Source organism: Sciurus vulgaris (assembly GCF_902686455.1).
Source record: "Sciurus vulgaris genome assembly, chromosome: 3".
Classification (NCBI taxonomy): domain Eukaryota; kingdom Metazoa; phylum Chordata; class Mammalia; order Rodentia; family Sciuridae; genus Sciurus; species Sciurus vulgaris.
This window is the reverse complement of record NC_136463.1, coordinates 126,617,355-126,640,456: the sequence shown is the minus strand read 5'-3', so window position 1 is coordinate 126,640,456 and position 23,102 is coordinate 126,617,355. Positions and strand designations below refer to the sequence as shown.

At 37.2% G+C, this 23,102-nt stretch overlaps 1 protein-coding gene across 1 annotated transcript in view; it reads right to left on the bottom strand.

Annotated features, from left to right (window-relative positions):
- Window positions 1-5,178: 5,178 nt before the first annotated feature.
- Window positions 5,179-23,102, bottom strand: part of PDK1 (pyruvate dehydrogenase kinase 1) — a 37,039-nt gene continuing 19,115 nt past the window's right edge. Inside the window, 5 exon segments of the mRNA XM_079135073.1 lie at window positions 5,179-6,317; window positions 8,323-8,435; window positions 11,882-11,924; window positions 11,926-11,964; window positions 11,966-11,998. Of these exon segments, the coding sequence (XP_078991199.1) occupies window positions 6,177-6,317; window positions 8,323-8,435; window positions 11,882-11,924; window positions 11,926-11,964; window positions 11,966-11,998 (369 nt within the window). The 3' untranslated portion in view covers window positions 5,179-6,176.

Here is a 23,102-nt window from a genome sequence, read left to right as displayed (position 1 = left end):
TTCTGAGAAATTAATCTAGGTGATTTTTATCATAGATTGACTAAGATGACTACAGTGTATCCAGGTTATATAATCTTTTGGGGCCATATTGACTGGAACATTGTTATTTGCACACGACTTCTTGAAAGAAAAAAAAGTCTGATGTTTACACTGAAAAGTAGTAAAAGCTGTCTTTTACCTTGTTGGTTTACAGGTACTTGATCAAGCACCACTATGTTCACCCATTAAAAGACAGAGAATTTCCCATTTGGATGTTTTCCAAATTCACTTAAAAATCATCTTCTGGAAGATCTGAGTGTCCTTGTCACAGCATGCACAAAGAGCACCATCCCGACTTTCTGAATTGAAATCATATGTTGTCATCTGTTGACATAGTACTAAACAAACTTTCCATGGCAAAGATGTAATGGACCCAGGACTGAGGTTGTAGCTCAGTGGTAGAGCACTTGCCTAGCACATGTGAGGCACTGGGTTCGATCCTCAACACCACATAAAAATAAAGTTCTAAAGAAATATATTTTACAAAAAGATGTAATGGATCTGAACGGATAGACAATTCCAGTACATCTGCCTTACATATGGCTGCCACTATTCAAAGCTTACTGTAACACCCAACAGTGGCCTGTGTGAGTGAAGCCCTTGTAATTACAACTGAACCATTCCCATAATCATAAATACTGAATTTACTGCCTTCATTGACTTGATCATATGGCTTTTTCCTTTAATCTGAAGTATGATAAATTATACAATTTTTAGATACTGAAACATTCTTGCATCCCTGGGAAGCACCTGCCTTGGTGCATGACTTATTATTTCTTATAGACTATTACATTCGATGCACCAACATTTTATTGGCATTTTTTCTATAGAAAAAATTAATTTATAGATTGGCCTATAAATTAATTTTTCATAATGTCCTTGTTCCATTTTAGATTTACTGCTAACTTTAGGAAATGGGTTGTGTGGTTTTTCTCTTTCTATTCCCTAAGAATTTCTGCATGACAGGAATTATCTGATATTTTTAAAGAATTCACCTGTTGAAATTATCTTTTGATGGGTGGAATTGCAATTACTAATCCCATTTCCTTACTGGCTTTTGGTTGATTTAAACTGCCAAGACTTAGCTGGATCTTGGCAACACTTGTTTTCCTAGAAATGGGTCAATTTCTTTCTCTTATACTTCCAACATTTTTATTATCAAGTTTATGGTATTATAATTATTTAAAATATGTATTTGTGATTGTGTCTCTTTTTTAAAAAAAATCTAAATGCTGTTCACTTGGGCCTTTTTCTTTCCTTGCTAGGACTTTGTCTGAAATACCCTTCTGACGTAGCCCACAAAGCTCAAGGGTCGTCACCAGCTACTAGCTGCCTCAGTTGTGGTTTCTGCCCTGTCACAGGGAGTATTTGCTTACTTATTTCTTTGTACTTTAAAATACACCCACAGCTTTAGCTGTGCTATTTTGCTACACCTCTAAGTTCTCTTTAGTGTGTATTTTATCCTTTCACTTTATTTCCTACTGTTAGTTACTATCCAGTTTTCAATTTTGCTTAAGATATTATTTTGAGAATAGAGACAATGTTATTAAATTATCATTATGCATTTACCAAATATACAATTATACATGCCTACTGTATGCTGGGCATTAGGTATACAAGAGTAAAAAGATAAAAAGAAATGATTCATATTAAATCAGATGTTTTCATACTATAAATAAAAATGATTCTCCTATTGTATTTCACAATTACAGAAGAATCATAGAATATGAATACAGAAGAATCATTTTTGAAGTAAAGTATTAGACAATTTCATACTGTATTTTCACACAAAACTATAACTGGTAACTGTATTTATTTATTTATTTTTGGCACCAGGAATTGAACCCAGAGCTGCCCTCAACCACTGAGCCACATCCTCAGCCCTTTTATTGTATTTAATGTCTCACTGAGCTGCTTAGGGATTTGTTAAGTTGCTGAGGCTGGCTTTGAACTCATGATCCTGTCTCAGCCTGAGCCGCTAGGATTAGTTACTGCCCCTGGCCTGTATTTTTAAACAGTACTGTAATAGCATAACTTATATTCTAAATCCCATAATGAGACATCTAAGTACACGAGACCTGAGTTAAACCTGAAATGTTCTAGACTCATAAGCTGTTTCCTAAAGGGACTTTTCAGTATTTTTAATTTATTGTAATTAGACAACAACATTTCAATCACAACTACAAAATTTCTGACAATATTCTCTGTGACTGCAGGGAGTGTGCTTCTGGACTATCAGAAAATAATGCCTGAATGAAGACAATCCTCACAAGGAAGTTTATCTTACTAGAGCAAAACCAGTGTATTTTTGCTCAAGAATGTCTGGTTTTAAAAAGTTAAAAATAGCTACCTCTATTCCCTAACAGTTTTTTCAAGTTAATAAAAAGGGTAAAGTTTTGCATCCAAAACTGACAATTTTGCCTTTTAGTATTAAAAACCTACAGTTAATAACTGCTAAAGAAATGTGAAGGCTCGAGAACAAAAATAGGTAGTGTATTTAATTCTTCTTTCCAAACATGTAAATTGGATAAATGGCCCAGTAGTTTAAGAATGCCAAAACTAGGGTCAGGAATGTAGCTCAGTGTTAGAGCACTTTGCATAGCATGCATAAGGCCTTGGGGTTCAATCTTCAGCACCAGGAAAAAAATAAAAAGGAATGTCAGAACCAAGCAAACTAGTGGTGTGTTCTGTTTTAACATGGAAAAAAAAAATCCTTCACACAGCATTGATCATATTATTTTTCAAGGGTATAAGACTTGACTATAAGAAAATTAATTACTGGAGCCACAAGTTAATCATATATGATGAAAAGTTCTTCCAGCAAAAGCAATGCTTGCAAACCACTTAACACAACCCTAATTAGCCATCCTTTGAAGCTTTGCATTATGTACAATTAAAGGCATAAACTGAAATTGGTTGACTGACTTGGTTTCCTCTCTGATTAACCATTCACAGAGCCACAGTGATTTCATAAAACTAATAGTTTCCCCTCCCTTTGGAGGTCCTTTATGGAACTTACTAGTTTCAACACTGAAGAGAATTTGTGGTTCCTATATTTTATCAATGAAGAATAGGATCTGTCTTTGACTAGGAAGTTTAGTTCTGACATTCAACTGGTACAAGCAGAAAGTAGTGCTGGTTAAATTAAGACCTTTCCTACAATTACTTACACTGTGAAAAGTTATTCAAATTTCAAATTTATTTGTAGCTTTCAAAATCACACAACAGATCTCCATTGAAGCAATAAGTCAGTCATCTGTGGTAAGTTTGTATAATGAAAAACCTACGAAAACTTAAACATACACACTTCTCTTGCTTTCTTCATGACAATATACACATTGGAAATCTAAGTTCCATACAGTTCTCCTACTGAAGATAGTGAGATTTAGTACAAGCTGCTTCACTGCAATGTTTTGAATGTTTACAGAATGATGAGCCTCAATGGAAGAGAACCCTATTTAAAAGACATGATTGATTATATTTTTAAAAACCTAAACTGACTCAGTTTATTTCCAAAATAAGAGTTGATCCATGTTTTCAGTTTATTGCCACACAGAAAACATTTTGTAAAATAAATGGTAGACTTCCACTTAAATATTTTTATGTAAAAACCTCACAATGCAAGAAGAGATCACTATTAGGTATGAAGACATAAAAGCCAGCCAGGATATTAAGTAGAGGGCAGAATATTTTTGCTATCTCATCCTTAAAACTGTTGGCACATTCTACTTAATATCCTAAGTAGAGGGCAGAATAATTTTGCTATCTCATCCTAAAAACTGTTGGCACATTCATTAACTGCCCAGGTTATAAAAATTACTTAGTCTCCACTTCCTGACCTTCAATATATTTTTATATCCCCACTGCACAACATTAATGCTGGTAGACAAAATAGCTCATTTAAGAATCTAAAAACCTTTCAGGTAGCTCAATGATTAAAACCAACTAGGAAAAAGCTCTTCCAAAATATTTTTCATATGTAATTTTCTGTCCTTACCACAATAACAAAGTAAAAAAGTCATTATTAAAAGAAGCAAAAGGAAAGTAATTTTACTTTTCCTTTGAAAACAGCATTCCTTAGCTCTTAAATAGAGAAATACTAATTTTCTTGGGGAGGGAAAAAAATTTCCTAAGTAAAAACATCAAGTTTATGTTAGTTGTACAAATGTTTCATTTAGGAAAGAAAGTGAATATTTTAATTCAAAGGATTCTAACTATTCATTACAAGAAAAAAAATTAAAACTAAAAAATTATAATACATTGAACTAACACAAGTCATGCACTAACATATCCTATTGCTTCTCATACAATCCTTGATTAAGGAACAGTAGGTTAGGTAAAGTATCTCTTTTTCCAATATTTGGTCAGATTAGCTAAGCCCTGGGCCAAAGACATGTCCTCTAAGTCTCAGAATCCTCATCTCTTAAATGAGGGCACTGGACTAACTGCCCTTTGACACCACTCCCAATCCACAAAGGTATGTAATTAGTTTCTGACAGGTATAAGAAAGTCTATTCTGTGCCGTGGGACTTGGCTTTAAAAAAAAAAAAAAAAAAAAATCATTCATGTAATGAATGATGTAATGTGATAATTTGATACACTTATAAAATAGAATTGCTGATTGCTTACATAATCCTTTTAAGAATGAGGTGTTTAAACTCAATATATTCTGCAGATAATAAACACTCCCTATTTAAGTGATGAAGCTGTGCTTAAATATTTACATTTTTACTTCAAAATTTATGTTCAATGTATTTCCCTGTTCCCTTAAAAGAAGATGAGATATGAACTTCAAAGACTCCTGGACCTGCCAGTGGATGGGGAGACAAGTGGGGACAGCTTGGGCTCTGGTTCCAATTCTGTCTGACTCTGGGTCATACAGGATGGTACCACCTGCTATATAGCTCTTTGTTCTGAAGACCCATAAAGTTATAATAAAGCATTTGTAAATTACAAATTACCACATGAATGTGGTGGATTGTTGTAATAAGCCCAAATTGATTTTCCTAAAAATCTGGATATTTTTAGAAAAATACATATTCTCTGTCATCACTTAAACAAACTAAAAACAAGGTGACTCCCTGGTTACCTGACTGTTCTCCTATAGTCCTTCTGTTCTGTGTCTCATCGTGCTCTTAATTACACCAAGCTCAAGATTCAGTATGTCTCTCCCAGAGTCTAGAAATCTGACCTTCAAATAAGTGGGAACCCAAATCTAAAGATCTCTGTTACCTTAGCAAATCTAATGTCACCACTACTCACTTTGAAAGAGTAGTTCTAAACAGGCCAGGCTTCAGACTCACCCTGGAAATGTGTGATCTCTGGGCTGCAGCCTAAGAGGTTCTGATTCAGCAAGTGTGGAATAGGACACAGAAAAACTCTAATGTTTTCAAAAAGCTCCCCCTGGTAATTTCAACAACTAATGAGTTCAGTTTTGGGGACTCACGGCTGTAATTTTAGTAGCTGATAGTTTGTTTTTAGTATACAATTTTTCCTTACATTAATCCTAAACACACTCAGGACAGATTATCCTTGATCTTGGCTTAGATTCACAGGGAACTAGTTATTACAATCCATTATAATAAAATGCTCAATTAACTTCAGAGCAAAGACAATGCATGTGGATGCTGTGGTGGCTGTGCCTACACCTACAACTGTGTTCTGCTTTACCTATAGTTGGTCACTAGGAAACTTGACCATCTTACTTGACTACTCAATAAAGAATGGCAGAACTCCTCCAAATAACAGAAAGATGGCTAACCAGCTAATGAGTATTATTAAAAAAAATGTCTCTAGCAGACATAAATGAAAAGTATTTTTTTAAAAAACTACACAGCTTCCTGTGAGAAATCAAGACTTCCACATTTCTGAAGTCCACCGTAAGAAGAAAGTTGACCAAAACTACAGTTGTTTAAAATATGTTCAATAACTGTGAAAATATATGTGTAAGATAGGTATAGTTTTATCCTTCAGGAGATTTAATAGGCACAAATGGAATTCAGTTTCCATTTATTCTACCCAAAGAGTTAATTGTAAAAGTGACACATGAAGTATTTGGTATAATGGAGTTGAGAACACCATCCCTTCCAAATGTAACACAAAAACCACACTGAACTTTCCAAGTGTCTCAAGTGCCCTTAGGCACTGCGGAAAGTGGTCATATCCTTTGGCTCTCTGCTGGGGACACACCAGTCATCAGCCTCATGGTTGGTGTTGTAATGCTTCCAGGCAGCTTTGTTGTACACAGGGAGTCTCTCAATTGATTCTGTTGACAGAGCCTAAAAAAAAAAGCAGGACCTCTAAGTCTGGCTTTTTTGAGAACTCTCGTCGAGAAAACATAAGACAGAAAAAAAATTACTATAAATTCAATAAAACTCTATTGTTAGTCATAATACCATCCACATATTTTGCTTTATGTATGTATATATTTTGAAGTATTCACACTGGAAACAGGTTATTACTAAACTGTGGCACCAATTGATGTACATATTGATTGAGTTTCCCAAGTCGCCTGGAAGCAGATGGATTCAAATTTTACACAAATATAGTAGATGCTTCTTATAAAACACAAGCCAGACCAGAAGTTACTACTTGAAAAAGTCAGTTTAGTGTAAAAGCAAAAAAAACCCTTGATATATGTACCTTAAGATATGTACAAAGATTTAATGAGATATATTTTAATACTGGAAGAAATATTTTTTTCAGCACAGTCACTGTACACTAAAAAATTCATCCTAATAGTATCAATAAATATAAAACTATGTCTAAGGCATTTTGGCTTCAGCATGAACAATTCTTGGTCCTGGGTTTTTGGTCTTGTGTTTTCTTCTGCCATTAAAGCCACCAGTTTCAATCACACCACAAGTAATTTCTAGATCATGCTTAATTTGAGGTTTCAGTACATGGTTACCATCAATTCACTGTTCTATCTCAGCTTCCTATAAACCACTAGAACCTGAAATGGCATTCCTTGCTATCCTCTTCAAGTTAGGATTTTTAAAAATTTCAAACTCAAGGTGCCAGCATCCCCTAAGATGTAGAAAATAATGAACTAGAAACTTCAGCCTGATAGTGCAAACTAAGGTCTTTGATGTTGATGATTTTAATGATTCAGTAAGATTTACTATTTTCTCATTTTTTCCAAGATCGAACTAAACACTTTTTACCAATGTTTATTTTTCTCATATAAATTCTTCATCATTTCCTATAAAATAGGTGCCATCTAGTGGCCATAAGAGCAAGTAGCATCACTAAATAATTAGGCACCAACAGCCTGCCACTTAACAAGTGCTTTTTGTTTTGATACTGGGGATTGAACCCAGGGGGCACTTTACCATGGAGCTTTATTTCCAGTTCCTTTTATTTTTTTATTTTGAGACAAGGTCTCACGAAGTTGCTTAGGGCCTTACTAAATTACTGGCCTTGAACTTGCAATCCTCCTGTCTCCGCCTCCCAAGATGCTGGGATTATATGCATGAGTCACCCTGTCCAGTGCTTTTTAACTAGTGATGGGTCTCTATGTTTCTGCATTCCAGTAAAATCTACTGAAACTTCAATAAGCACATTGAACACCCAAGGCCACTAAGCCAAGCACTGCTGTTCTGCCAGGTAAGCAATATGCTCACCAAGAATCACCTGAGCTTATTCCGAATCTGTTTATGCAATTACATCTGTCATTGTAATCACAAAATTTAATCAAGTGTTACATAAACAATGTGCAAAAAAAGGGGGAGGGTTCTTTGAAAACAAAGATACAAATTTTGGAAAGACTCATGAAGAAAAGTCACAAAAAATTTCAGTCAACTCAGAGTGAGATGCTATCTTTAAAGGACTGCATAAAAATCCAGAAGATTAAGCAATTGGTTGTTTCTTTGTTTAAAGAACTAAAATGATGAACCGAAAGTATAGCTTGTTCGAGAAAGACAATGTGATAATCCAATCTGCAGACCCTGTGCAAGAAAGAAAAGGCCCTGGAAGTGTGTCAAAAGGTGGGTGGTTCAATTTGTTATATTAAGATCAATGCTGTGTGATATAGAACTTTATGCTTCCCTCCTTTAACCCAATATTTTCCCAATAATAAGCACAGTCCTGATCATGACAAATAAGAATGCTCGTTTTCCTATAGACCAGGGGATCAACTGTCAATGGATGACATCCCATTTAAAGGTGCTTTGTATTGTATTTCACAGCATGAGGTAAAATAAAATTTTATTACATTAAATGTTGGCACCTTTTTTTATAATCAAAGAAATATTATTAAATCAAGAAGATTATAGTCATTACCTTAATGTAAATAACTGCATCTGTTCCGTAGCCCTCTAAGGAATACAGCTTTAAGTCTCCTTGAAAGTACTGCGCATAGAGACGCGATATGGGCAATCCATAACCAAACCAGCCTGTTTGATGAGAAAAACAAAATTCTATTCAGTCACACCACTGAAATACTTTTCTAATTAGGATAAACACCACTGAGTACCCCAGGGCTAGCAGAGCATGTATCTAACAGATCTGTTAATATGTAAGTATTATTAATGATTAAGCTGAAAGCTTAGTTGAATCCCCTGTGGTTATTAAAACTCTTCATTCTTTCTATAAAATGGTTTATGGAGGTCTGGAAAATCATATTTGCTTTCCTTTGCTAGGCTCCTCTAGGGTACTCCAAACTACTTTTGGCAATATTATATAAAAACTCATTATCTTTTGAAAAGGCAGGAGAAGAAAAGCCTTGTTGTAGCCTTTATACATATCTCATGACGCCACACCATGAATTTCCAGCCTGTGTTCTAAATCTGGAGATCATCTGTAATAGGTCTACTTTCTTAAATCTCACTGAGGCCACTTCCTTACTTACAAAGCTTCACCCTACTCCTACCATTCCTTACTCCCTGCCTAGAGGTAAAAAGGCAAGCTTCTAACAAGAGCTTTCAAGGAATTTAAGGAGATGTGCTTTCCACTTTCCAATCCAGCAGAACCACATCTCCTTGTGTTACTTAAACATTTACTGTTCATCCTGTTCCCAGTATCTGCACTGGCCTCCAAAAAATCCTACTAACTTTTTTTTTTTTTTTTTTTTTGTAATTTTTTATTGTTGTAGATGGACACAAACTTTATTTATTTTATTTATATGTGGTGCTAAGGATCAACCCAGTGACCCACAGATGTGAGGCAAGTGCTCTACCCTGAGCTACAGTCCCAGCCCCTACTAACTCTAACTCTTTAATACAACACAAAATGGATATTGGTTAAAAGAAAACAGTTTCTGTTATTGAGTTTCGTTTTCAATGACATTCCATAGGGAGCGTTGTTAAGAGTTTATGGTGGGGGGCTGGGGTTGTAGCTCAGTGGTAGAGCGTTTGCCTAGCATGTGTGAGGCACTGGGTTCAATTCTCAGCACCACATAAAAATAAAATAAAGGTCCATCAATAACTAAAATAAACTTTAAAAATTTATGGGGACTCAGGAATCTGTTAACAAATGCAGGCTCTGGCTTTACCTTCCAGCAACATCAGTTGACTTTACTAACCAGAACTGTTTACCCTTCCAAATCAACTATCTAATTTGCACACTTCTCTCTGTTCTGGGAAGTAGACCTAAAGAGATTATGTCAATGGATTCCTGTGCCCTTTGCTTCCAGAGGGTCCTATCAATGGGAAACCTAGCAGGAAGTATGAGGAAGAAAAGGAAGTGTATTCATTCCCCTGGTTCCTTTCCTCTGAGGGGCCTTAGGTAGGATGCTCTTCCTCCAGAGTCAACAGAGGCTCTGCAGCTCTTTCCCCTTCTGGGTTCTGCTAACTTCATCTTTCAGTCCCTTTGATCCAGGGTGGCAACAGTTTTTGTAATAAAGAAGCCTATTTACAAAAAGACTAATCATATAAGCATGAGTTAGGATGTACAGGAACCCAGTTCCCTGTAAATAGTCCTTCTGAGAATTATCATGAGTGAGCTACATGTCTTTGCTGTTGGGATTCTGGCTGATACATTAATTGGTTCCAGAAGTGGCCTCAAGAAAATGCACCAGGAGGTAGCTCAGGTTCCCATGGTACCTGATACACTTTATCACTGCTTCTCCTTTGACCCACACCTGAGGACTCATAAGGTGTCTCCTATGAGCAGTAAGAGAAGAAAACAAACATGGGCCTAGTTCCAGTGGATCTACCCAGCATACTGTATCAATCCATAGTGGGCTGCCCTTCACTATAACTCTTTTGGAGGCAAGAGAAGGCCTGAAAGATAGAAATCCCTAATATGGGCAAGGGCAAACAGGCAGGTTGGCTGGCTGGCTTGTCAGGAACTCGGAAAGAACAAAATTATTAACTGATAAGTTGGCCTGGCAGACAGATCTATGGATGCTCCTCTCTGAATGGGTTTATGGTGTGAAGATGTTCTGTCCATGCAAATGCCCACCAGCAGGCATCCATGTGGAGGAAGCTCTGCATAATCAGGTGGACAAGATGGCTACTCCTGTGTTTATCAGGCAGCCTTTCTCCAGCAACCATGTGCTTGCTGATTGGGTCCACTGACAAAGTGGTACGGCAGCAGGAGGGAAGCTCCATAAGAGTCTAATAAACAGTTATGCCCTGTCCAAGACTGCAGAGACAGAGGGAGCCTTGCCCAGAAATTCACATAAATCTTGAATAAATACTTGCATGTTATCTAGGCACTACAGAAAGCATTTTTTTACACATATTAATTAACTTAATCCTCACAATTAACTCCATTTTTAAGCTGGAAATACTGGGCATTGAACGTTCAATGAATGATTCCCAAGGTCACACTTCCAGGCTGTGGTGCAATCAGGAACCAGACAATTCAGATACAGAGTCTGGGCCCATTCACTATGCCACGCTCCACAGAAATTCCCCAATATCTCCAACTTACCAAAGCAGCATCTCCCTTCTCTCCCTTCCTTCTTAAAGTCAGAATTCTAAAATGTCTATGCTTATCACCTGCATTTGACCCTTGACACATGGATGTCTTCTCCTGGGAGCAAGATCTCAGTTAGAGAAGCACATTCCTTTCAAATTAGTAAGAAGCAAACTATTTTACAACTGTAGTCACAGAATGTCTGCTGTGTGAAAAGTAAAACTACTAGAATGAAGTCTCCTGGTAACTTCCTAGGAAAGGGTCTAAAATAGGTCCTTCTTATACATGATAGCCTGATGCCAATATATATGCCAGAGAAGTATCAAAGCCTGGGAGAACAGAATTCTTCCAGAATTACAGAATAAATATTTGGCAAAGGCTGTTTTGGGGCTCAATATCAGTAAAAATACCATTAAAGTAATTATAATTTGAGCCTAATTCATACTGATGATTAAACAGATCAGAATTTCAGTCTTATTTCTATGTCTAGAATATAAGCTTTCTTTTTTTTTGCGGTGCTGGGGATCGAACACAGGGCTTTGTGCTTGCAAGGCAAGCACTCTACCGACTGAACTATCTCTCCAGCCATAAGCTCTTTCTAATTACAGATATCTGAAGGAAGAAATCAACATTATAGATTAAATCAGTATTGATCAAATACTAATAAACCAGTAATTTATTTTTTACATTAGAAATAGTATATCAAAATATGGTTTATCACAAGAAATCTGCTATTATATCACCATCAAGTCCGGGCAACAAGAACTTCAAAACAATAATCTGTCCTGTGTCAATTTCAATTAAAAATAAATAAATCAGCATTCCTAAGGCTGTTTAAATTTAGAGAAAAGGTGTTTGTTTTAAGAGCTCCCCTTCTTCCCTGAAGACGGCCTACACCATTGGTTTAACTGGTTTATCCAGCAGTGAGAGGCTGCCGGAGGCAATTCACAAAACCACATTTCATTCATTTCTGGGTCACATACCAGGGGCGCTGCGCGGGAAGTCTCCACACGAGGCCGGGGTTGCAGTTGAATACATGTAGTTGAAGAGCCTGTCAATTTTTCCTCAAAGGAACACCACCTCCTCGATCACTCATCTAAGATAAGAAAGGATCATGCTCCGTGACCAAGTCCCATCAACAGCAAAATAACAACACAGACCCAGTGTTACAGTTTAACTGCTGGTGGGAGACTACTGCTTTGAAAATGAATACCACACAGTCCAAGCTGCAAGACAAGCATTCCCTCATGGTGTAGCTAACAACTCCTCTACTATGTGAATTCTAACATATAATTCATTGCGGTGGCTGTGTGTAATTCCTAAAGTCTCACTAACAAACCTGGGCACAAGCTAAACCTATCCTGGATTAACAATCAAGTTGTTATTCCTTTCTGGTAGGCAGTAGAATAACTAGGATCAAATAGAATGCAAGTACACTGTAATCCCACAATGCCAGTTCCAGAATTCACATTAAGAAAAAACAGAAAAGTATGCAAAGTATGAGAATATCCATCACAGCTCTGAGTAGCTAAGAGTGGACAGCAACCTAAATAGGGGATTAGTTAAGGAAAGAACATCTAAAATAGAATACTATTAGCCATTTAAATGTTCCATAGAACTAGTTGTACTGGCATGAGAGAAGTCTACAGAATATTGTTAGGCAGCAGCAACACGCAAGTTAGGAAATAGTACTTATAATTCTAAATTTTGTAAAATCATATCATAAAAAGGTGTAAAATGATATATAATCTTGGCTTTGGAAGACCTGATTGTCTTCTTTGTGCTTTTAATTCTGAAATTTTTTTTCATGATTATTTTTATTATATTTTTTAAAAAAGTATAATTTTCATTTTTTAGGGAAGAAAAAACAGAAGCCCTCACTGTGGTCACATCTAAAAGCAGTTTTACAAAACAGAACACTGGACAACTTTCTGGTGAGTAGTAAGGTACGTAAGTCTTTATATTATTCTTATGTCATTTCAACTCAAATAATCATATCATAGATTGAATTGAGTAATTTATTTATACATTATTTTAGTTTTTCTTTACAGTTAATATGAACTTATTTTCTCAACTATAATACAGATAATATTCTAATCTACTATGGCCACTTTCATTTGTCACAAAATCAGAATTGATTCTATAACCTACCATGTTAATGTGGTTATTTTATGCAAACAAATATGTTTTAAAATATGCATATAGGTAGTATATTTATAGTTTAGCTGACTAGGTTATAGTTCAGTTTTTATATATTATTTAAAAACTTTACAGTATGCATATATTATTTTAGAACAGAAATTATGTAACAATTTAATTTTATTTTATTTTGTGATATGAGGGGTCAAACTCAGGGCCTTGCACAAGCTCGATAAGCACTTTACCTCTGAGCTAGAGTCCCAGCCCTATTTTAACCTTTTTTTAAATATCTTTTTTAAATTGTAAAACAATCTGTCTTGAAATATCATTTGAAGATCTACTTCTAATATACCTAATACTAATTATAGTATAAAAATAGATAAATATTTTATTAAGAACTTGTTTATAGCATTATGCTTGAAATTGTTCTTGACTATGAATTCAAAGCCTTGTAAAGTGACTTATTTTCGTAAGATGAACAAAGAGCTCTGGGTATTTTCAGAAGTCCATTGATTTGTTTTATTTGTGCTTTAATGCAATGTTCTGCTGCATATTTTCTGGTAACATGAGTAAGAAGTGTGGGTGTTCTGTAAATATTAAGTAAGTAAATAACATATTAGAATAGATATTAAGATAAAAAGGCAGACTTGACTAAATATTTCCTGGTTTTCCTTAATTGACCTTTGGTCAGAGAGACTGCAACAATGTGGCAGGTACAAAACAAGAAGTGATTCCAGCTGTCAGCTGCCTGAGAACACCACAGAAGCTAGGCATTAAGGACAGTGGACTGTGACAAGCAGCATTTCCAAGTGGGGAAAGGGGCAAACTAAGCCATGGGAACTTTGAAAGCCAGGTACGGTGGTAACACCTGCAATCCCAGCTACTCAGGAGGCTGAGGCAGGAGGATACCAATTTGAGGTCAGCCTGGGCAAGTTAGCAAAAAGGCTGTCTCAAACTAAAACTGGAAAAGGGCTGGGGATGTAGCTCAGTGGTAGAGTGCCCCTGGGTTCAATCCTCATACCATAAAGTAAGGATAAAATAAGAATAATTTGGAGAAGAAATACCTAGGATGTGAATATAAGCCTTTGTCAAGGAAGGCACAATGAAAGAGGTAAGTAATGCCAACAGGAAGGTTGATGAAGAAAAGCTTACCAATTATTTTAAGTTTTCTCTTCAGTGAACAAAATCACCACTTCTCAATGTAATCTAAGCTGCCATCTCTAACTTCCTGTCCTCATACATTGAGGCTCCCTGGGCTATTCATGTGAATTTCAGACCCAGAGGAAAGTAACCACTATTGACTTGATGGACAGCTCTAAGTCAGGGCACTTACCAAGCCCCGTACATGCCAGAATTCCCTGCCGTCTCTTAGCAAACAGCCTTTACACTGTCAAGTGTGTAAAATCACCAGGAGTGAATGAATCAAGACATTTACATTTTAATTGAAAAGATGTGTGGCTAAAAAAAAAAAAAAAAAGAAGAGACATGTGGCTATAACTCCTATATTTATTTACTGAATACAGACCACACTTAGAATCCGAAAGAGTAGCTAGGGTTGTAAGACAGAAAAAAAAACAACTCATCCACAAGATTTTTAGCAAGAGGGATAAAATATGGAAAATGTCAATAATATGGACAGAATGTTGCTAAAAGAATAGAAGAAAAAACAAAACAAACCCAGGCCTAAATTTTGAAAATACAGGATAAATAATGGGGATGAAGCTCTATTGAAAAAAATTACAGCAGCCACTTAACATACAAAGAGAGATTTTGGAGGAGATACACTCCGTGACCTTGGATGTGAGGAGGAAGAGCAAAGGATGGAGGCAGAGCCTAATATAGGCAGGCCTTCTACAGCAGCTTCCAGCACTGTCATTTCAAGACCCTAATGATACTTGCTATTTTATTTTAAAAAGTGCTACTGAGGTATAATTTTCCTATCATACACTCACTTAAAGTATACATTTCAATTGTTCTTAATATATTCACAGAAAGAGTCCAAACATTATCATAGTCAATACTAGATTATTTTCATCACCTCAAGAAGAAACCCTAGAACTTTTAGCTGTCACACCTGTGAGAAATAGAAAGTTCAGTGGTCCATTTTCAGAATATATTTAGCCTTAAATGGGATGTAAGATCCAATTGTAGCCATTTTAACTTTCCTCTGCCCACCCCAATTTAATATTCACTAATTGTGTAGACTGTAACCCTTAGTTCCTCTGACCAGGGCAAGGAAGAGTGCTATGTTAGGGATAAAAGCAGGTACACTGCCCATCCAGGTGTGCGTGCTAGTCAGGTTCCTTAGCATGCTCTTCTGGCAGAAGTAAGTGTGCCTTGTCCACCCACTTTGGAGCACGTGTTTGATTTCCTGCAGCACCTCAGTATTTCTAATACACACCTGGACAACCACTAATCTACGTTCTATCCCTATGACTTTGTCTGTTCTGAACATTCCATATAAGTGTGACTTATAATGTGGCCTTTTGCAGCTGGTTTCTTTCACTTAGCATAGTGTTTTTTAATGTGGTAACATTTATCATATAGCATGTATAAATACTTCATTCCTTTATTGCCAAATGATATTCTATCACATAGATATACCACATTTAGTTTACCGATATTTTTTGTGTGTGCAGCACTAGGGATCAAACTCATAGCATTTGTAGGAATGGAATTGCTGGGTGATTATATACATTTCTTTACATCAAATGAACAGAGTCACTATGCAAAGTCTGTCCATCAGCACAGAAAGAATCTCTAAGTGTCTAAGAGCTCGGGGAACCTAGATCCATATGGTGATGGAGGACCTCAACCAATGGGAGGCAGCCACAGAACAGTGTGCTGAAGTGCACTGAACATAAACAAGAAAAGGAATGGGAAGGAACCTGCCATAGTACAACATAAGCACCAGAGCAGAAGACAAGATGGATATATTCTGAACCAAATAAACTTCAGTGGGCAAGTACTGGACACTATTAACAACAACAAAAAACAAAAACATTATCATCTGGGGTTAAAAAAAAAATTGCCAAACATTCATATTATTTTTAGAGCAAAATGATTGCTATGTACTTATTTATTGTGGCCTTGCCTTAATAAAGAACAGCCAAGAAAGATAAACAGACAAAAAGAAAGTCAGAGGGAAGAATGCAGAGAGCAGAGGCAAATTACTTTTTAAAAAACTACAATTAATATCCTCAGGGCAATACAAGAAAACTAGAACATAATACTATGAAAACAAATAATAAAAATGAGAGTTTTTAGACATTTATAACAAGATAATAAGAAATAAAAATTCAATAGAAGGGCTGGGAACTTAAAGTCACAAAAATCTCATAGAAGAAAAGATTTAAAAAGAACAGGAAATGTTGACATGACCTACAAATAATCCTAAACTTTATGAAGTGATTTGTAAGATACAGCTACATCACCAATTTTATATCATCACATTGCACAGTATTTAAAAAGTGGTCAGTGGTTAAATTACAAAATGCCTTGCTTTTTAAAAAAAGCTAGTTTATTTTGTAATTGTAATTCACATTGGAATTTTTGGTGACTGAAAAAAATTTTTGATGAGATATACTTTCAAAAAAAAAAAAAAGAGGAAAAAAAGATAAGAAAAATCAAAGGATGATTTCAAGAAGCCCCACATCTTCTGAATATGGCAAACAGAAAGAGAAAAAAGAAACAGTAGGAAGGAAAGCATCAAGGAAATAATGGACAGCCCAAAGAGTTCAGCTCAGTAGGTAAGAAAAAAGGCATGTGGGTCAGATCAGTGCGACTTCAGAACACAACTGAAAAAAGATCTTGAGAACATCAGTTAAAACATACAAAACTAAACAGCAAAAATTGATTGCATATGAAAGAAGAGGAATTATAATAAACATGTCTTCTCTCAAAAGAAACAGCCAGAGGGTCATCAGCAAAAGTAGCAGAAAAAGGAACTCCAAAAACTCTCCTCCAACCAGATGCCAAGAAAGGCAAAAATCAGCAGAACCAATTGTCAGAATTCTAGAAATTAACCAAAGGCTTTCAGTCATCAGGGGGAACATTTATTTAAGGAAAACAACCAAATCTCTGCAACAACAGTGAGTTTTGTGGTGTTTTAAGGTGTTCTGGCCCCTCCCCTCCCCTTTCCAATTCAAAAACATGGTGTCAGTGTGAAACCAGCAGCCTGGCAGTAGTGGGAACACTGTCTTTATTTGGTCCGACTCTGAGCTCCCAATTCAAAAATCCTGCATACACCCCTCATCCCTGAAAACATCTGTCAAAAATAATTATAAGTAATAGATTAATGTGAGGTTTGCCTAAGGCAGTGGACAAGCCAGGGCTAACAATGAGGCTAAAAAAATTGCTTAACAGGAAAAAAGAGGAAATGAGAAGGCCATGGGGCTTTGAAAAGCTCAGTGACAGCCTGGGAATCTAGAAGGCCACATTCATACCCAGGGCATGCATAAGCTCAGGAAAGACCTTAGAAGGCCTTAAGCTCTTTATCCAAACTGACCTTCAGGTTCAATGCAAGCAGGATCTAAATGTGAAGGCAGGGTTGTCAACTGCTTGGCTGAGTGCTGAAGGTATGTTCCCAAACACAGTCTCCTGGCAAAGACTAGGAGACTTACTGGTTCTAGTCATTTAAGGAAATCTCAGTCCAGTCATTAGCTGACCACTAAGCTAAATGAGCAGAGTCCTCAGGAGCCACTTGGAAAAAAAATATGGACTTTACAGGATTAGTTCAAATTATAAGATATGGAAAGGAACAAGAAAGTATGGCCCATAAACCAGGGGTAAAAAGGAATTAATCAATAGAAACCTGTATCTGAGGGAACTCAGACTTAATAAACCAAGGCCTTAAAGTGGTTATTTTATTTTATTTTGTTTTATTTTATTTATTTTTGTGGTGCTGGGGATTGAACCTGGGGCCTTGTGCATGCTAAGGCAAGCACTTCTACAGCTGAGCCACATCCCAGCCCTAAAGCAGTTCTTTTAAATATATTCCAATATTAGAAAACACTAGGATGATGTCTTGCAATATAAAAAAGTAAAAAAGAAATAACAATAAAAGATAAATATCCCAGATCCCCAGCAGAAACTACAGAAAGCACCTAATCCAGTACATATTTGATTATTCCTATGTGACCGGCAGCATTGCCACACGGTGTCACAGTTCATCTGTCCTTTCATGTTTTATGCCCCACTAACTCCTCCACAGCCCTACCTCTTACATTTTGGGGTCATTATTAGATAAAATAAGCACCACCATACTGCAACAGTCTATCTTATAAACAAGACAGACACTATATGACTATAGATGGGCAGCATGTACAGGATGGGTACGCTGGATAAAGGAATATTTCATATACTGGAAGTGATAAGGTAAGATGGTCCAGAATGGGGCAGGATGGTATAAGATTTCATCACAATACTCAGAATGACATGTAATTTAAAACTTAAGAATTGTTTACTTTGAAATTTCCATTTAATACTTTCAGGCCACAGTTAACTATGGGTAACTAAAACTATGGAAAGCAAAAATGAAGAGAAAGGAAGACTACTATATAGCAATAAAAAAAGATAAAAATAATATAAGAGAACGAAATTGAAATTTTGGGGTTGAAAAGTATAACAAATGAAAAATTCACTGGAGGGATTCAACAGCAGATTTGAACATGCAGGTGAAAGAATCAGTGATGATCTTTTCTCATGCTTCTCTCCTACTCACTTTCTCTATCCTCCTCGCTTTTCCACTCCCTCTAGCGTGTGCGCCCTTTCTCTTTCCCTTTCTTTTCCTCTCATTTTCTCTCTTACCTGCAGGGAGATACTCTGCTTTAATAAACTCCCTTATGTGATTTCCCGTGTCCGGCGTGGTTTTTGTGGGATTCCTTACATTGGTGCTGTGACTCGGGATGGGTCCTTCCACTGTCTCTTAAAACTGTCTCTTAAGCAAGTGGAAACCCATCTGACGCCCCAGTGACCCCCGGACACAGCCCCACCTTCCATTCGCCCGGACGCTCAGCTTTTTGCGTGCAACACGGGACTTCAGATTGTGAGTTCCCTTAGACAGGTCCCCTACTCTAGACCACTTAAAACACACCTCTGCTGACCTGAGAAGTGACCGTTGAGTGTCCAGGGCTCTCGAGGCAGCTGAGGGGTGGGGGTACCCCCAGCCACAACTTTTATAGTTACAGCTGGCCCCTATAGTCGGTCTTATGTGCCAGGTGGATTCCTGATTTTATGGTGAATTCTCTCTCAGGGTTGAGGCTCATCTCGCGCTCGCACTCGCAACCCTGATATCAGGTCCTCAACTATTTCTCGCCTTTTGCCCAGCACACACATTGGTGCTTGTTGACCACACAATCAATGTGCTGCCCCTCATCTCAGCCCATGTACTCGGCCTCGGGATGCCCTGGCCACAGACTCGGCTTTATCAGTCCCCACGGTGGATTGGGTCCTCCACTCTGGCAGATTCAACCCTGGGAACCCTTCACCCGACCCACCCCCAGCTTAAGCCATCAAAATTCATTTGTGTAATGGCACACAGCTCTCCGTGAGTGAGCAGGGCAGATGGAAAGAGATTCCTTATCTTCAAGTCTCTTCTTCTTGCTTGTTGGCTCTTCCTGCAGGCTCAGGCGCCTCTGGCCCGTTTCTCCATCTTCCCCTGCTTCTCCATCTCCTTTACCCATTCTGTTTCTGCTTCCATTCCCCGGCCCAGCCCACCTACTCCCCCTGCCACGAGGTCCTGCATACACCGGTGTGGAGGGAGTAACCAGCCCAACCATCAGTGGCATATCCCAGTAAGGAGTATGATATAGCAGCCCCATTTCCACAAGTAGTGGGAGATAATTGTTTCACAATTTTCTGCGTCCAAACCTGAATTGATTACTAACCAGGAAAAAGGGTTAAAAGGCCCTAGGCATCAAGTTTCTGCTAGAACATTTTAGCCCCTTTCAGATCCAGATCTCAGTCAAGGCTTACATTGAAATGTAAATGGAGGAAACCAGAACGCTCAGTGGGAGACCAGTCTCAAACCCAAGGAAAAAGTGTCCATTTAAAATTTCTCCTGGGCTGCAACTCAGAATACTTTTTCTCTCCCTTTCACCTCTTCTTTTTTTCTCATTTTCTCATGTTATAATTAATGACCATTATCATTTTTCTTCTAGGACTTTTGTTTTTCTTAAATGCTATATTTTTGAGCTCACAATTTTGATCCTACATACCTAGGTTAATGATTTTTGATCAGTTCTTTTTATCCAACTCGAGTTATTTTTGAACATCTGTTACATTGCAATGGAGATAAACATTACAAGGCCTTTGCTTTTGTGTTAAATATAAGCGCGCATAAAAATTAAAATTTTAAAAATGGATCCAAATATTTTTATTCACGTGATTTAAAAAGGTTCAATTTAAATTGGGTAAACTAATAGAAGTAAAATGTCTTTAAAATTAACTCACAAGTCTCTAGGTGGTCAAACTAATAAAATATTGATGTTTATAAAATGTCTAACATCAATTTTTCTAGGACTTTTCTTCAACAGGAAAGAGACGGCAAATACTGTTTACACTTGTCTGACATCTTGTGTTTTTTTTTACACTTGTCTGATATCTTGGTTTTTTTACAATAAGATGAGTGAATTAGAGTTGACATGTATGGAATTACTCAAACGTGTTTATTAGAGACATCTGATTAATTTATAAAGTTAATCCATGGGGTAACATACTTAAAGATTATTCTTTGTATATTAAATATGTTCATATTTTCCAGGTGTACAAGCCTTTAAAGCAGAAAATTTATCAAGCTGCTATTCTTCAAATTAAACTTGTCTGTAATGATAAACCTATCATTTAATGTTCTATATAGGACCTGTCATCAATAGGGTATAATGTATTTCTAAAAGTTATTAAGAGCCTGATTTGTTTAAAGATTAGGCATGAAGGCATTTTACCACTTTGCCACACAAAAGGAAACTTAAAAGCTCTCTCAGCCTTGCTTTAATTTATGTTTTAGATATAATGTTAAATTGTGTTAACTAATGTTCATATAGACTCAGGAGTCAATATATGTAAATTTCTTAAAATGACATTTAAGAAAGTGTGTAATGTGCAGTAGCAAAAATGGGACAACAGTGACTGAGATTGGGGTCTCTGACCTCATGACTGTGGCATGCCTGGTGCCTGGGTGTGCTCCTGTGCAGGGGCACAAGATGCCTAACTGCTGTGGCAGTACATTGATCTCAGGCACACAGCCCTGGGGCAGGAAGGAATTCTTTTGCTAGATAACCAGTGTTTCATCAGCTCCCTTCTCTGGTTCCTGCCCACCTTACAGTAACTTTGGATAAAGATTGCTGACATAACTCTTTAGATCTGCATTTCCATCAGAGAACAGAACTAAAAGCCCCGCCTTACCCGAGATAAGGCTCTGCCTCACAACTCTACTGCACATTAGTATGGCCCCAAAGTAAGTCAGACTTTAACTCATTTAAAGTTTTGTTCAAAAGTTTGATGTTTGTTGTAAAGATTACTGTGATCTCAAACAGGGGATATAATGAATAACTCAGCCAAAATTCAAGACAGCTATTGCACAAACTGAATGTTTTACTGTTGGTGATTCCATTTTGTATTTTCCTTGTAAACTCTAATTGTTGCCTGATCAATATTTTGCAGAAGTACTGCTTCAGGAGCGAACACCGTAAATTAACTTGGAATAGTATGCCATCACCTATAGGACAGATAATGTAAACCCCAATTAGATAAAAGGGGGTAAATAACTGTAAAGTCATAGACATTGAAGTTAAAGCCCAGTACTCTTGCTTTATGACTTGTGAGACTGACTTGCTTGATGGTTAAAATCAAACTTAGAGATTGAGATTAAATACAGAGGTCAAGAAAAGTCCATATTTGGGTCTTGCCCTCAAAGTCGGCCTGAACCCAGGGAACAAGAGGACTTCTCTAAGGAGGTTTGCAACTCTGGGTCACACAACTTCCTGATCAAGGAGACTGATGAGGCCACTAGAGGAAAAGCCACTCAGTGCACCTGTTGCAGAGGAGGGTCAAGGAAAAAGGGAGACATCCCTGGTGCTTTCAAGGGAAGCCACCTCATCGAGGAGACCCTGCCTAACCAATGGCACTAATGGAGCTAAGAAGCTGCTCTTAAGTTCTCTATGAGTAACCCCTGTGGGAACTCAGCTAACTCTTTAACAGACAGGAACAGGTCACTTTGACCAACTTGATCTTAAACACCTAGCAAACAGTTAAAACCAAAATATAGCCATTCTTGGGCATTTAAAAGAAATAATACTTAATGTAACTTAAGATGTACACTTGTGTTAGCCCACTAGAGTAAAGACTAAAAGCTACAAAAGAGGAGATTCTTAGGCAAATGTGCCTGATAACTATCAAGAGAAACTGCCAGAGTCAGAAGTTTTAGTCAGTTTAAGGCCTACAGACACGGGTAACTTAATCTATGTTTGCTAGTAACAGAAGTATAGAGATCTCTACTAATGTTGTATTTACATTCCTGATAACCTGGACAATGTTAAAGTTCCCAAATAAAGGCCTTGTCCTCTCCAGCCTTTGCTAGGCCTTGTTATGGGAACAACTTCTCAGTTCTTCCACCCCCTTGTCAGGTTATTGACTTCTGTCATCTTTATGATATTCATTGGCATGTTTCAGATTCTGCAACATTTATATTGTATTGATCTCATTTCAGTACTCATGTCTTTTTGTTCTTCTCTCATAGAAGCACCCATCCCCTGATACCTTTACAACCTGCTCTTCCCCAACCAGACTTCTACCATGGACCCCTTGATTAACCCAATTTCTAAAAAGGGAACTCCAAACTGCTTGACCCATGCTGCCCCCTTCCAGCTTGAAGAAGCCAGATCGGTCATCACCCCCTTTCCCTACAGCAGTGAAGGAGTTTCTAAAATTAGAGGGGTGAATGAAGCCAGAATTGGGGACAGGCAGTTAATGTAGAAATAGGGGATCAGTCAAATCGAGGAAATGAAGTCCATGAAAACCATCTGCCTTTGGAAGTCTGGAAGGAGAATGGATTTTTTACATCT